Genomic DNA, 15,997 nt, shown 5'->3' with positions numbered 1-15,997 from the left:
GCAGAAGATCTATTGATTGTTGCAGCTATGAGTGAATGCTCCTCTGTTGCCACACCCTTGCCTGAACAACTAGAAAATACAAGGGCTAAGAATAAGGAACCATTCACAAACCCTTCGTATTTTCGAAGCCTAGCAGGGAAGTTACAATACCTGACACTTACAAGACCCGACATTCAATTTGCGGTGAACTTTGTATGTCAGAAAACGCATGCTCCAACGTTTGCTGACTTTCATCTTCTCAAACGGATCCTGCGTTACATAAAAGGTACAATCACTATGGGGCTTAACTTCAATNAAAGCAGACCATTGCAATTATTATGGTAGGGATGGCTATACACATGAAAAGTTTTACTATTTGAAAGGTAAAATTACTAATTTTGAAATTGTATTGGGTGCTTAAAACAACATTTAACGAACTAGCGGGGTAAAAACGTAAGAGAATGACAAATTAAAGGACTCTTTTCTTCACTCTCCATCTCATTGTATCTGACCACCTTTACCTTCTATTAGTAAGACTCATCAAGTTCCAAACAAGATCGCAGCAACACCGATCGCTCGAGCTCCGACTCTCCCTGTCAAGATCGCAATGAAGAAGGAAAGTGAAACGATAACTTCAAGGAGTGAAGAAGACAAAACGATAACGGGCTCTACAAAACATTAGCNAAGTCGAAGTCCATATGAAGTCTTAACAGGTCGAACTCCTTCTTATACTGCTCTTCGGGTATTTGGCTGTGCTTGTTATCCAACTCTCCGTGACTACACTGCAACAAAGTTTGATCCTCGATCTTTAAAATGTGTATTCTTGGGGTACAATGAGAAATACAAGGGTTACAGGTGTTTACTACCTTCTACTGGTCGTGTTTATATTGGCAGGCACGTGATCTTTGATGAAGAGGTTTTTCCCTTCTCAACCATGCTTTCCAATGCCTCACAACGATGTACTCCACTCATGACTGCTTGGTACAAGAGTTTCCCTCAACAAAACCAGAAAAAGGGATCAGAAGCAACAGAAGATGAACAACAAAGCAATAAACCACTGTTTTCACCAGAAGATTTTCCACCATTACCTAGCACAAGATCGCAGGTTGTGTCTACTGAAGGATTGGAGGAAAGTCCTGAGTGTACGACAGGCTCCGATCCTGACTCTATTGGCAACAGCTTTTCTTCCTCTCCTATCAGGATGGATACTCCANAACTTCAAGGAGTGAAGAAGACAAAACGATAACGGGCTCTACAAAACATCAGCCCGTTATCGATAGGCCCATTAAGCCTGCTGAAGTGATTAAAAAAATAACAGGCCTTACCACACATCAGCCTGCTATTGTCAAGCCCATTGAAGAAGAGCCCATTAACACTCCAGCNCACTGCAGAATTCTCAGTGCTCTGACGCATCTGCACCTTCCACTCCCTCTGCTACTTCTCAGCAAGATCCTCAGGGTGCTGACACATCCGTGGTCTCTACTTCATCCGTGGTCTCTACTCCATCCTCATCTGTGACTCCTTCTGTTACTTCTCCTACAATCACAACTGATCAAGCTCCTGTGACACATAAAACACCGAAATCAACAACTAAGAGTTTGAGTACACCCACCTCAGTTTCCTCAAGCTCAAGCTCTCCAACTCAAGTCCCAAGCTCCGTGGCATCTCCTGCATTATCTGTTCAAAGTTCTCAAAACACTGCAGAAGTGGTTAGTAAAACTATGCCAATTCATGGAATGACAACAAGACTGAAAGATGGGATACGAAAGCCAAATCCGAGGTACGCCCTATTGTCTCATAAAGTATCTTATCCAGAACCAAAAACTGTGGCTGAAGCTCTTAAACACCCTGGTTGGAATGGTGCAATGGGAACTGAAATGGGAAACTGCAAAGTAGCAAACACTTGGGACTTGATACCTCCTACACCAGAAATGAGCGTGTTAGGAAGTAAGTGGGTGTTCAGAACAAAAAGAAATGCAGATGGGTCATTACAGAAACTCAAAGCTCGGTTGGTTGCCCAAGGTTTTAATCAAGAAGAAGGAATTGATTACCTGGAAACATACAGTCCAGTAGTCCGCACAGCAACAGTCAGAGCTGTCTTGGATATGGCTACCAAAAGAGGTTGGGACATAAAACAAATGGATGTTGAGCACGCCTTTCTCCATGGAGACCTCACCGAGACAGTATATATGAAACAGCCGGCTGGTTTTGTTGACCCTGAAAAACCAAACCATGTGTGTCGACTGAGAAAATCACTCTACGGGCTAAAGCAAGCCCCGCGAGCTTGGTATGACAAATTCAGCACTTTTCTATTAGAGTTTGGGTTTACCTGCAGCATACCAGACCCATCTCTCTTCGTTTACAAACGGGATGGAGCAGTCATCGTGCTTCTGCTCTATGTAGACGACATGCTTATCACAGGAAACAGCTCTCCTGCTATGACCACCTTCCTAGATTCTCTCAACACTCAGTTTCGTATGAAGGATCTAGGCCAAATGCATTACTTCCTCGGCATCCAAGCTCACTTCCATCCCTCAGGACTTTTTCTGTCTCAGCAGAAGTACGCAGAAGATCTATTGATTGTTGCAGCTATGAGTGAATGCTCCTCTGTTGCCACACCCTTGCCTGAACAACTAGAAAATACAAGGGCTAAGAATAAGGAACCATTCACAAACCCTTCGTATTTTCGAAGCCTAGCAGGGAAGTTACAATACCTGACACTTACAAGTCCCGACATTCAATTTGCGGTGAACTTTGTATGTCAGAAAATGCATGCTCCAACGTTTGCTGACTTTCATCTTCTCAAACGGATCCTGCGTTACATAAAAGGTACAATCACTATGGGGCTTAACTTCAACAAACACACAAGCAGCACCTTAAGGGTTTACAGTGACAGTGATCATGGTGGTTGTGCGGAAACAAGCAGATCAACAGGCGGATATTGTTCTTACCTTGGCACTAATTTGATCTCCTGGGCATCTCAGAAACAGGACTCTGTGGCTCGAAGTTCCACCGAAGCTGAATACAGAGCTATGTCCGATGCTGCTGCTGAGATCTCCTGGATTTGTAACATCCTCAAAGAACTGGGAATTCCTCAGTATCAACCTCCAGAGTTATACTGTGATAACTTGTCCGCAGTGTATCTCTCCGCCAATCCTGCTTTTCACAAAAAGAGTAAGCACTTCCTGAATCACTACCACTATGTGAGAGAGAAGGTCGCACTTGGAACAGTTTTGGTGAAGCACATACCTGGTCATCATCAGATCGCCGACATCTTCACGAAGTCGCTTCCTTTCCGACCGTTCAGTGAACTCAGGTACAAACTCGGTGTGGTCCTCCCTCCCACACAGAGTTTGCGGGGGAGTATTAGTAAGACTCATCAAGTTCCAAACAAGATCGCAGCAACACCGATCGCTCGAGCTCCGACTCTCCCTGTCAAGATCGCAATGAAGAAGGAAAGTGAAACGATAACTTCAAGGAGTGAAGAAGACAAAACGATAACGGGCTCTACAAAACATCAGCCCGTTATCGATAGGCCCATTAAGCCTGCTGAAGTGATTAAAAAAATAACAGGCCTTACCACACATCAGCCTGCTATTGTCAAGCCCATTGAAGAAGAGCCCATTAACACTCCAGTTTCCCTACCCTTTCAACGGTCTCCTCCACCTGCACAAGTAGACAAAACCAGTAAAGCAAAAAGGACAATTGACTGCACGGAACCAATGCAATTGAAGAATAGATTTGAGTGTAGCCTATGTGATGAGTGAGCTGTCATATGAAGGNCTGTGACACATAAAACACCGAAATCAACAACTAAGAGTTTGAGTACACCCACCTCAGTTTCCTCAAGCTCAAGCTCTCCAACTCAAGTCCCAAGCTCCGTGGCATCTCCTGCATTATCTGTTCAAAGTTCTCAAAACACTGCAGAAGTGGTTAGTAAAACTATGCCAATTCATGGAATGACAACAAGACTGAAAGATGGGATACGAAAGCCAAATCCGAGGTACGCCCTATTGTCTCATAAAGTATCTTATCCAGAACCAAAAACTGTGGCTGAAGCTCTTAAACACCCTGGTTGGAATGGTGCAATGGGAACTGAAATGGGAAACTGCAAAGTAGCAAACACTTGGGACTTGATACCTCCTACACCAGAAATGAGCGTGTTAGGAAGTAAGTGGGTGTTCAGAACAAAAAGAAATGCAGATGGGTCATTACAGAAACTCAAAGCTCGGTTGGTTGCCCAAGGTTTTAATCAAGAAGAAGGAATTGATTACCTGGAAACATACAGTCCAGTAGTCCGCACAGCAACAGTCAGAGCTGTCTTGGATATGGCTACCAAAAGAGGTTGGGACATAAAACAAATGGATGTTGAGCACGCCTTTCTCCATGGAGATCTCACTGAGACAGTATATATGAAACAGCCGGCTGGTTTTGTTGATCCTGAAAAACCAAACCATGTGTGTCGACTGAGAAAATCACTCTACGGGCTAAAGCAAGCCCCGCGAGCTTGGTATGACAAATTCAGCACTTTTCTATTAGAGTTTGGGTTTACCTGCAGCATACCAGACCCATCTCTCTTCGTTTACAAACGGGATGGAGCAGTCATCGTGCTTCTGCTCTATGTAGACGACATGCTTATCACAGGAAACAGCTCTCCTGCTATGACCACCTTCCTAGATTCTCTCAACAATCAGTTCCGTATGAAGGATCTAGGCCAAATGCATTACTTCCTCGAGATCCAAGCTCACTTCCACCCTTCAGGACTTTTTCTATCTCAGCAGAAGTATGCAGAAGATCTATTGATTGTTGCAGCTATGAGTGAATGCTCCTCTGTTGCCACACCCTTGCCTGAACAACTAGAAAATACAAGGGCTAAGAATAAGGAACCATTCACAAACCCTTCGTATTTTCGAAGCCTAGCAGGGAAGTTACAATACCTGACACTTACAAGACCCGACATTCAATTTGCGGTGAACTTTGTATGTCAGAAAACGCATGCTCCAACGTTTGCTGACTTTCATCTTCTCAAACGGATCCTGCGTTACATAAAAGGTACAATCACTATGGGGCTTAACTTCAACAAACACACAAGCAGCACCTTAAGGGTTTACAGTGACAGTGATCATGGTGGTTGTGCGGAAACAAGCAGATCAACAGGCGGATATTGTTCTTACCTTGGCACTAATTTGATCTCCTGGGCATCTCAGAAACAGGACTCTGTGGCTCGAAGTTCCACCGAAGCTGAATACAGAGCTATGTCCGATGCTGCTGCTGAGATCTCCTAGATTTGTAACATCCTCAAAGAACTGGGAATTCCTCAGTATCAACCTCCAGAGTTATACTGTGATAACTTGTCCGCAGTGTATCTCTCCGCCAATCCTGCTTTTCACAAAAAGAGTAAGCACTTCCTGAATCACTACCACTATGTGAGAGAGAAGGTCGCACTTGGAACAGTTTTGGTGAAGCACATACCTGGTCATCATCAGATCGCCGACATCTTCACGAAGTCGCTTCCTTTCCGACCGTTCAGTGAACTCAGGTACAAACTCGGTGTGGTCCTCCCTCCCACACAGAGTTTGCGGGGGAGTATTAGTAAGACTCATCAAGTTCCAAACAAGATCGCAGCAACACCGATCGCTCGAGCTCCGACTCTCCCTGTCAAGATCGCAATGAAGAAGGAAAGTGAAACGATAACTTCAAGGAGTGAAGAAGACAAAACGATAACGGGCTCTACAAAACATCAGCCCGTTATCGATAGGCCCATTAAGCCTGCTGAAGTGATTAAAACAATAACAGGCCTTACCACACATCAGCCTGCTACTGTCAAGCCCATTAAAGAAGAGCCCATTAACACTCCAGTTTCCCTACCCTTTCAACGGTCTCCTCCACCTGCACAAGTAGACAAAACCAGTAAAGCAAAGAGGACAATTGACTGCACGGAACCAATGCAATTGAAGAATAGATTTGAGTGTCTCAGCCTATGTGATGAGTGAGCTGTCATATGAAGGAAAAACCCTAATGATGTAATGTCTATATAAAAGACAAGTGATGTAACCTTAACAAATCAAGGAAATAAGAGGAAATGTTTCTTACCCTAAAGAGCCGCTGAGCTCATTCTTTACCTTCCACTGTCATTCTCTCAGGCGACTTCCCATTGACCTTTCTTAACGTCTCTCTGTCTCTCTCTTCATCCTCTGTTCTTATAAATTTTGAGAAAATTAAGTTAAAGAACTTTATTAAGAAACTGTTAAATTTTATGTGTCCAATGGTAGATCCACCATTACCTAGCACAAGATCGCAGGTTGTGTCTACTGAAGGATTGGAGGAAAGTCCTGAGTGTACGACAGGCTCCGATCCTGACTCTATTGGCAACAGCTTTCCTTCCTCTCCTATCAGGATGGATACTCCACTGCAGAATTCTCAGTGCTCTGACGCATCTGCACCTTCCACTCCCTCTGCTACTTCTCAGCAAGATCCTCAGGGTGCTGACACATCCGTGGTCTCTACTTCATCCGTGGTCTCTACTCCATCCTCATCTGTGACTCCTTCTGTTACTTCTCCTACAATCACAACTGATCAAGCTCCTGTGACACATAAAACACCGAAATCAACAACTAAGAGTTTGAGTACACCCACCTCAGTTTCCTCAAGCTCAAGCTCTCCAACTCAAGTCCCAAGCTCCGTGGCATCTCCTGCATTATCTGTTCAAAGTTCTCAAAACACTGCAGAAGTGGTTAGTAAAACTATGCCAATTCATGGAATGACAACAAGACTGAAAGATGGGATACGAAAGCCAAATCCGAGGTACGCCCTATTGTCTCATAAAGTATCTTATCCAGAACCAAAAACTGTGGCTGAAGCTCTTAAACACCCTGGTTGGAATGGTGCAATGGGAACTGAAATGGGAAACTGCAAAGTAGCAAACACTTGGGACTTGATACCTCCTACACCAGAAATGAGCGTGTTAGGAAGTAAGTGGGTGTTCAGAACAAAAAGAAATGCAGATGGGTCATTACAGAAACTCAAAGCTCGGTTGGTTGCCCAAGGTTTTAATCAAGAAGAAGGAATTGATTACCTGGAAACATACAGTCCAGTAGTCCGCACAGCAACAGTCAGAGCTGTCTTGGATATGGCTACCAAAAGAGGTTGGGACATAAAACAAATGGATGTTGAGCACGCCTTTCTCCATGGAGATCTCACTGAGACAGTATATATGAAACAGCCGGCTGGTTTTGTTGATCCTGAAAAACCAAACCATGTGTGTCGACTGAGAAAATCACTCTACGGGCTAAAGCAAGCCCCGCGAGCTTGGTATGACAAATTCAGCACTTTTCTATTAGAGTTTGGGTTTACCTGCAGCATACCAGACCCATCTCTCTTCGTTTACAAACGGGATGGAGCAGTCATCGTGCTTCTGCTCTATGTAGACGACATGCTTATCACAGGAAACAGCTCTCCTGCTATGACCACCTTCCTAGATTCTCTCAACAATCAGTTCCGTATGAAGGATCTAGGCCAAATGCATTACTTCCTCGAGATCCAAGCTCACTTCCACCCTTCAGGACTTTTTCTATCTCAGCAGAAGTATGCAGAAGATCTATTGATTGTTGCAGCTATGAGTGAATGCTCCTCTGTTGCCACACCCTTGCCTGAACAACTAGAAAATACAAGGGCTAAGAATAAGGAACCATTCACAAACCCTTCGTATTTTCGAAGCCTAGCAGGGAAGTTACAATACCTGACACTTACAAGACCCGACATTCAATTTGCGGTGAACTTTGTATGTCAGAAAACGCATGCTCCAACGTTTGCTGACTTTCATCTTCTCAAACGGATCCTGCGTTACATAAAAGGTACAATCACTATGGGGCTTAACTTCAACAAACACACAAGCAGCACCTTAAGGGTTTACAGTGACAGTGATCATGGTGGTTGTGCGGAAACAAGCAGATCAACAGGCGGATATTGTTCTTACCTTGGCACTAATTTGATCTCCTGGGCATCTCAGAAACAGGACTCTGTGGCTCGAAGTTCCACCGAAGCTGAATACAGAGCTATGTCCGATGCTGCTGCTGAGATCTCCTAGATTTGTAACATCCTCAAAGAACTGGGAATTCCTCAGTATCAACCTCCAGAGTTATACTGTGATAACTTGTCCGCAGTGTATCTCTCCGCCAATCCTGCTTTTCACAAAAAGAGTAAGCACTTCCTGAATCACTACCACTATGTGAGAGAGAAGGTCGCACTTGGAACAGTTTTGGTGAAGCACATACCTGGTCATCATCAGATCGCCGACATCTTCACGAAGTCGCTTCCTTTCCGACCGTTCAGTGAACTCAGGTACAAACTCGGTGTGGTCCTCCCTCCCACACAGAGTTTGCGGGGGAGTATTAGTAAGACTCATCAAGTTCCAAACAAGATCGCAGCAACACCGATCGCTCGAGCTCCGACTCTCCCTGTCAAGATCGCAATGAAGAAGGAAAGTGAAACGATAACTTCAAGGAGTGAAGAAGACAAAACGATAACGGGCTCTACAAAACATCAGCCCGTTATCGATAGGCCCATTAAGCCTGCTGAAGTGATTAAAAAAATAACAGGCCTTACCACACATCAGCCTGCTATTGTCAAGCCCATTGAAGAAGAGCCCATTAACACTCCAGCTTCCCTACCCTTTCAACGGTCTCCTCCACCTGCACAAGTAGACAAAACCAGTAAAGCAAAAAGGACAATTGACTGCACGGAACCAATGCAATTGAAGAATAGATTTGAGTGTAGCCTATGTGATGAGTGAGCTGTCATATGAAGGAAAACCCTAATGATGTAATGTCTATATAAAAGACAAGTGATGTAACCTTAACAAATCAAGGAAATAAGAGGAAATGTTTCTTACCCTAAAGAGCCGCTGAGCTCATTCTTTACCTTCCACTGTCATTCTCTCAGGCGACTTCCCATTGACCTTTCTTAACGTCTCTCTGTCTCTCTCTTCATCCTCTGTTCTTATAAATTTTGAGAAAATTAAGTTAAAGAACTTTATTAAGAAACTGTTAAATTTTATGTGTCCAATGGTAGATCCTAAACAAAATTGCAGTTTTCAAATCCAAAATTTTTAAGTTTTTAAAACAGAACCTGAAACTTCAAAACCAAACCTGCAATTTCAGAACTTATAGAGACATAGAACTTTAAATCCAAATCATGCAGTTTTAAAAAACCAAAACCTGCAGGAACACTTATTCATGGGGACAATCATGTTTCTGATAACTTCATATTGACTAAACTTAGTCACTATCAACTCATAATTATGAGTGTAATCCTAAAACAGTTGCAAATAAACAAGATCACGTATAACAAATAACAAATTAACCACTTGGTCTTGAGACACTCTTGTCCAATAATGCTACTATCACCAAGAAGCAAGCAACAAGGGTAGATGTCTCATGAATAACCAGTCCACAATGATCAGTGTCAGCTCCCTTTGTTTTGAAACACAGCTTACAATAACACAGCCTGAAGAAGTGGATTTAAAAGGAGCTGGAACACATTTCTGATCAGCAAACACAACCTATATTTTTGGTTTCTGTTCTTCAACTCTGTTGCTTAAATTTGAAACTCTTGCGAAATTGATGCAAAGTTATATGCTTTATTGTGTAAACAGGTTCCCTATTGGACTTGACTTCATTGCAGAGCAAGAAAACAAGGATACACTTTGATGAAATTGCTCAGCAATTGAAGATCCCAAAGAACAAGCTAGAGTATGCTCTTTTCTCCTTTCTCCTTGTAACCTCTGTCTCTCTTTACTGTCAAAGTTGTTGTGTTCATGAGTTTGCTTTATCAAAGAACAAGATTGTTGGATTGTTTCCTTGTTTCCTTCAATTTGGTAAATTAACCGACATCAAAAAGTTCAAAGTTGCTTCTTTTTCTCTGAAACAAAATGTGTTTTTAAGTCAATGGTGTGTGATGAGACATATGTTGCAGACTGAATCAAACTTGTAGATGAAATTATAAATTTGAACTTCAAGTCTAAAAAAAATCTTAATTTCACTAAATCAAACTGCATTACATGTTGCTTACAAAGACAGTATCAATATCATTACATAAAAAAGAAATACAAAATTAGCAAATCATTAAGACCACAAGATAATAAAACAAAAAATTTGAAACCCTAATTAGACTCTGGTTCGTCAAATAGTTGGCGACAGAGAGGGCATGTGCCATTAGATCGATCAACCCACTTATTGAGACATTCTTCATGATAACAATGGGAGCAGTTAGGCACGTGGCAGTAATCCTCGGTATCCAGATCTTCCAAACAGATGGCACAAGTCGTCAAATCTGTTGCCGACAGAGACAGAGCAGAGTTGCGACGCACAACGTTGTACACCTTCTGTGTCAGTCTGACAGTGCCTGTCATGAATAAAGGTTGTTGTTGTTGTGCCAAGTTAGAACTTTTGCTTCTTTGTCTTAGGGCTTGGACAACAATCTCATCGGCTATGTATTCGGACAAGAGACGATCGTGGAGTTGGCTATGGAGGGTTCGATAGACGTCCTTAGGATCGAAGGTTCGGAGTTTCAGAATGAATTCTGAGTCTGGACCTGGTGGAGAATCCCGGTAAGATCCGACTCTCTTGATGCTACGATGATCGTCGTACTTCTCTATGATAAACTCCTCGAAGTAGCCTATCTCTACAGTGATTATCACCGTGCTTAATAACCCTAACGACGGATCTTGAGACGTAACGGCTAGATTAACCTCGAGTCTGAGCGATTCAGTATCCATTGTCGGAGTGGTGAAATCAGAAATAAGAAAAATAAGAGACAAGAGTGAAAAGATGAGTCGTAAAAAAGATTAGATGATTGGATTGTGGAGAAAACTAGGTTTAGTGTGTTGTTATATTTATAGAAGCAAAACTCTGTTGTTCTGACTCCTAACGCGTTAATGTAATTTCCTTTCTCAATTCTTTTTTCTGTTTTTCCTTTTTTTCTTTAAAATATTTTGGATTAACGTTCATTTATTTAATGTTGTATTTCCACTTATTATTTTTTTTTTTTGTAGAAGTTGTATTTCCACTTATTAGAAGAGTAAACAAAAACTTAAAAGCCGACCATTGCAATTATTATATTAGGGATGGGGCTGTACACATGAAAAGTTTTACTATCTGAAACGTAAAATACTAAAATTACTAATTTTGAAGTTGTATTGGGGGTGCTTAAAACGACATTTAACAACAATCGGGTAAAAACATAAGAGAATGACAAATTAAAGGACTATAATTTTTTACAGGGGGTTTAATGGAGAAATAGTGAAATCTGGACGACTCTGGTCTCTCTCCATCTCATTGTCACTGACCTTTACCTTCCTTCCACTGTCATTCTCTCAGGCGACTTCCCCATTGACCTTTCTTAAAGTCTCTTACTCTCTCTCTCTCTCTCTCTTCCTCCTCTGTTCTTAGGCCATGGTGGTGGTTTATAAGCAAGCTCTCTTGCAACTCGCATTCTTTGCTTTTCTTGGATTCCAGTACTTGCCTTTACTCACCCAAGCAGGTTTTGTCTCTCTCTCTCTCTCTCTCTCTCTCTCTCTCTCTCTCCACATTCTTTAATAGTACTAAATCTTTCTTTTGAAAAAATCTTCTTCCTTAGGTTTTGATTTGTTTAAATTAGCATTAAATGGTTCGACACTACAAACTCTGATGTAAATCTTGAAACTTTGATAGTTTTGTGCTTTGGGTTTTTGCTAATTTCAATGTACATTCGTCTTCAAAAAGTGTTTTTATATTGAGCTCTGTTGCTTCAATTTGAAACTCTTGCGAAATTGATGCAAAGTTATGTGCTTTATTGTGTATAACAGGTTGTCCATTGGACTTGACTTCATCTAACTTCACACTCGTGGCTTCTATGTGCTCCAACAATGCCGACAGAGCCAAATGCTGCCGCTACATGAACGCTTTCGTTGCAGTATCTGTCGCCCGCTATGCAAACTACACAACAGATCTTGGAGTTCCATCAGATTTGACTGAGGTCTGCGTTACTACCATCTCTAGAACCATGGAGCTTTATGGAATCCCAACAAATGCAACTATCTTCTGTGGTTTAGGGACCAAGATTCTTGTTAACTACGATTGTGAAGGTCTAACCACTGTAACGCAGATGCTTCAGTCCATCACGTTTGGAGATGTTTCTAGAAACTGCAGACTCCCACTTCCACCGGGGAAACTATGTATGAATTGCTTGGATTCTGGTGTCACCTACCTTCGTAGTCTCGTTGGTCCAGATAATAGCATCAAACTGAGTACTTGTCGAGATGCTACTTATGCTGTATTAGCTAGCCAGGTTGACAATTCATCTGCCCTTGAACTTGCTAGCTGCTTCTTTAATGTGCCTGAGCTTACCCCCTCTCCAGGTATATATATATACACACTTTTGTGAGTCAAGTTGGCATTTATGGATTGTAGAACCTTATCATTGTTTCTATATTAGGAAAGATCCTCAACAGCTCCTGTATAGTTTAGTGTTCTTTTTCTGACTTTCTTGATTTCTATTCAGACTCATCTCCATCGTCACTGAGCCCAGACGCTTCTCCAAGTCCGGTGTCTGCTGATAGTCCAAGCAGTGACAATCTTGTTCTGTCTCCAGTTAAAAGTCACCATCCATATCACTTGACAGTGGTTCCAGCTATTGGGATCGCTGTTACAGGTTTTGCTCTTGTGATGCTCGTAATACTTATAGTTCTTATCCGAAGAAAGAAACGGGAACTTGATGACTCCAGTGGCATGGAATGTAATCTAAAGACATCTCCTTCTCCCCGCCCAAGGTCGATCATTCATGAAGGTGCAAAAGTTCTTCTGATGATACACTTGCAAGATATGTTTGAGTTAGACCATCTACAATAAACTTGTGGTTGGTTTTTGCAGGTAACTCTTCTGCTTTTCGGAAATTCAGCTACAGGGAGATAAGGAAAGCAACTGAAGATTTCAACATGGTGATTGGCCGTGGGGGCTTTGGGACTGTTCACAAAGCTGAGTTCAGTAATGGGTTGGTTGCAGCTGTAAAAAAGATGAACAAGAGCTCTGAACAAGCAGAAGATGAATTTTGCAGAGAGATCGAGCTTCTCGCCAGGCTGCATCATCGCCATCTAGTTGCTTTGAAAGGGTTTTGTAATAAGAAGAACGAGAGGTGAATGTTTACAATTTAGCTTCATTTCGTTTCCCCACCTCTTGTGTAGAAAATAAATTGGATTTCCCTCTGCTCATCTAACCTGATAATTCCAGGTTCCTTGTCTACGAGTATATGGCAAATGGGAGCCTCAAGGATCATATACACTGTATGCTCATGGTTTCCAGAGTTTCTTGCTATGTATTAGATTTGACTTGAGAATATTGAACGTTATTCTTTGTCTCTGTGCAGCCACAGAAAAGCCTCCACTTAGTTGGGAAACTAGGATGAAAATTGCAATAGATGTGGCTAATGCTCTGGTAAATTTTTACATTTTTCACAGAAGTAATACTCGATGGTTTGTATTACTGTTCTTAGTTAGTGGCTGGATATTTTTTTCTTTCCTCCAGGAATACCTTCATTTCTACTGTGACCCTCCTCTCTGTCACAGAGACATTAAGTCAAGCAACATATTACTTGATGAAAACTTTGTTGCTAAGGTGAGTTTGCATCCCATCACATCATCAACCGATACATTGACTTTTCAATCCGTTCACCTCTTGAGAACAATTGATTTTGTGGGTTTTGGTGATGCAGCTTGCAGATTTTGGTCTGGCTCATGCTTCTAGAGATGGCTCCATTTGTTTTGAACCTGTTAATACTGATATTCGTGGAACTCCAGGTCAGGATACAAAGGAAACAACTACTCTTGAAATATTATTGAGCAAATTCTAAAAACCATGAAATCTCAATTTCAGGCTATGTAGATCCAGAGTACGTTGTAACACAAGAACTGACAGAGAAGAGTGACGTGTATAGCTACGGAGTGGTGTTGCTAGAGATTATAACTGGGAAATCAGCAGTCGAAGAAGGTAGGAACCTGGTAGAAATGTCTCAGACTTTACTGTTATCGGAATCAAGACGCATAGATTTGGTGGATCCAAGAATCAAAGACTGCATAGATGGAGAACAGCTTGAAACAGTAGTGGCAGTTGTAAGATGGTGCACAGAGAAAGAAGGTGTGGCTAGGCCATCGATCAAGCAAGTCCTGAGGCTGTTGTACGAAAGCTGTGATCCTTTGCATATCGGTCTTGCAATGGCGGTTGAGGAAAACAAAGGACGGTCGCTGAGAGGTGACTCAGGCTTTCAAAGTGGAGACATCCGTGGCTTGGCTTCTTCCTCTAGTACCACTTCAAGGTCGCATTGTAGCCGGAGTTTTCTGCTCGAGACTGGCTCTCCTCACTCTCCACCAAATGGTCTTTCTTTTTGAGTGAAGAGAGAGAGACATGATCTCTCCTCATAAGTCACTTTTTTTTTTCAGGAAATTTGTCGTTTGGGTGATCCAAACTGTTTTCTAATTTCGATTTTGAAAGATAAATATGTTTTCTAACCAGAGTCAAGAGTGAATTTGTTGCCAGTCTAAGTAATGGCTAAACCCAAGTTAATGACATATGAGAACCAAATACCTGATACAAAAGTCAAACAAACATATATAAACGACTGTCTTTTAAAAACCCCAACGATCAGAAAACATAAAAAAAAAAACAGAGGATGATCTAAACCTAGACTAATAAAGGTCAGGGCACAAAATGTCATTTATTCATAATGAAAACTCTCTCCTACTCTGTAACCTAGATTTATCACTCCATATTTTCCCTTAATCTCCTGTACAGGTAGCACTATCTCCTATTAAATAAGTCCCAAGCTACGCAGTCTGGTTTGGTCCATTCTTGTTGCTTCATTCTGCCCTCACCATGGACCAGTTAATGTCCTTCTCAAGCACTGCCTTTTGCTGCCCCACGGTCGCTTCGACGATTCCTTCAGCTGCTAATTTCAAAAGGTGTACCAGTGAACAACACAATCAAAAAGACTATATAAAACAAAGCGAGGGGCCAAAAAATGTTGAAAACTATAAGGAGTTTAAGTTTGGTCTTTTGCTAGTGATGTTGGTCCTAATCAAGTATGGTTAACGGTTTCAGAATGAACTTATGAAAAAAATTAAAGTTCTTAAACAATTACCTCATTCTTCTGCATTTCCATCATTTCAGCCTGCAATAAAGGGAAAATTAAGTTTCAGACCCAAGTCCAAAAGTCTGAGAGGGAAAAACAGAAAACACACAGAGAGGTTGTAAATGTCGGAAACAGAATGAAACCTGTTTTCTCTGCAATTCTTGATTCGTTTTCTTGAGCTTTTCAATTTCGGCTTCCAGTTCCAATGTATAAGCCTGCAATTAGTGGATAGCGAGAAAACATAGAAGATAAAGCCTCTTTCATACTACAAGTGGTTCGGGATAGAAGAAATATCTGCTTCTTTTTCGTTTTGTGTAATTTGGTCTATCAAAATAGTCAAACCAAAAAAATAGGGGGTAGATAACAGTTTGGTTGGATCAATACTCACCTGCTTTCGAGCTCTTAATCTAGCAGCTGATTCCCGGTTCTTGATCATTCTCCGTTGCCTCCTTTCAATAACTTTGTCCAGACCCGTATTGCTTCTTCGTCCTCGATTAAGCACATATGGAACGGGTGATAAAGAATTATTTTCTGCGCTGCTTGTGCCTGGAGAAGTTACTGCAACAGTAACCCCGTTTCCTCCATAACTAGCTAATCCATTATTATTGCTGACGGAATTATTTGCAGCCCCAGCAAAACCCTTGTTCACTATACTCACAGGCGCAGAAAATGCTACGTTTGCTTGTTTAGGAAAAATGGTTTGAGGCAGCCGCTGCTGTGGATGAGGATGATTCAGCTGCTGCAACTGCTGTTGTTGCTGCTGCTGCTGCAACTGCTGTTGTTGGACCTGGTGTTGCTGTTGTTGCTGCTGCTGAATTGGTCCACCAACTTTGAGCCCTAAACCAGGTGGCTGATTCAAGAT

General features: G+C 41.9%; 3 protein-coding genes and 3 long non-coding RNA genes across 11 annotated transcripts in view; 1 reads left to right on the top strand and 5 right to left on the bottom strand.

Moving 5' to 3' along the window:
• Positions 2,751-3,406, bottom strand: LOC109129280. Its single transcript, XR_002035497.1, has 3 exons — positions 3,229-3,406; positions 2,931-3,135; positions 2,751-2,792 (listed from the first exon to the last, which is right to left on the bottom strand). It is a non-coding gene; the product is annotated as an uncharacterized LOC109129280 (long non-coding RNA).
• On the bottom strand, positions 4,923-5,859 carry LOC109129272. Its single transcript, XR_002035491.1, has 4 exons — positions 5,783-5,859; positions 5,452-5,634; positions 5,154-5,358; positions 4,923-5,015 (listed from the first exon to the last, which is right to left on the bottom strand). It is a non-coding gene; the product is annotated as an uncharacterized LOC109129272 (long non-coding RNA).
• Positions 7,724-8,430, bottom strand: LOC109129278. Its single transcript, XR_002035493.1, has 3 exons — positions 8,253-8,430; positions 7,955-8,159; positions 7,724-7,816 (listed from the first exon to the last, which is right to left on the bottom strand). It is a non-coding gene; the product is annotated as an uncharacterized LOC109129278 (long non-coding RNA).
• LOC104746317 (NEP1-interacting protein-like 1) lies at positions 10,049-10,815 on the bottom strand. Its single transcript, XM_010467768.2, has one exon. The coding sequence runs from the start codon at positions 10,751-10,753 to the stop codon at positions 10,139-10,141; it is 615 nt and encodes a 204-aa protein (XP_010466070.1). The 5' UTR covers positions 10,754-10,815; the 3' UTR covers positions 10,049-10,138.
• Positions 11,290-14,575, top strand: LOC104746316 (probable receptor-like protein kinase At1g49730). The gene is made up of 9 exons (XM_010467767.2): positions 11,290-11,517; positions 11,822-12,373; positions 12,517-12,801; positions 12,885-13,146; positions 13,242-13,294; positions 13,378-13,445; positions 13,536-13,625; positions 13,723-13,807; positions 13,884-14,575. Exons 1-9 carry the CDS (start codon positions 11,430-11,432, stop codon positions 14,393-14,395), a joined length of 1,995 nt encoding a protein of 664 aa, XP_010466069.1. The 5' UTR covers positions 11,290-11,429; the 3' UTR covers positions 14,396-14,575.
• The window catches only part of LOC104746314 (ABSCISIC ACID-INSENSITIVE 5-like protein 7), a 9,581-nt gene continuing 8,161 nt past the window's right edge, over positions 14,578-15,997 (bottom strand). For 4 of the 6 annotated variants that reach the window (XM_019237272.1, XM_019237274.1, XM_019237273.1 and 1 more), the window contains 4 exons: positions 15,524-15,919; positions 15,279-15,350; positions 15,145-15,174; positions 14,578-14,952 (listed from right to left, as the gene is read on the bottom strand). In XM_019237272.1, the coding sequence (XP_019092817.1) occupies positions 14,875-14,952; positions 15,145-15,174; positions 15,279-15,350; positions 15,524-15,919 (576 nt within the window). In that variant the 3' untranslated portion in view covers positions 14,578-14,874. Of the gene's footprint in view, positions 14,953-15,144; positions 15,175-15,278; positions 15,351-15,523; positions 15,979-15,997 lie in introns of all 6 variants that reach the window. The other 2 variants (XM_019237278.1, XM_019237275.1) reach the window with 2 other exon arrangements.

The sequence above is a fragment of the Camelina sativa genome, chromosome 15 (genome assembly GCF_000633955.1).
Source record: "Camelina sativa cultivar DH55 chromosome 15, Cs, whole genome shotgun sequence".
NCBI classification, from domain to species: domain Eukaryota; kingdom Viridiplantae; phylum Streptophyta; class Magnoliopsida; order Brassicales; family Brassicaceae; genus Camelina; species Camelina sativa.
Note: the sequence above shows the minus strand (reverse complement) of the source record. Positions and strands in the feature narration are given on the sequence as shown.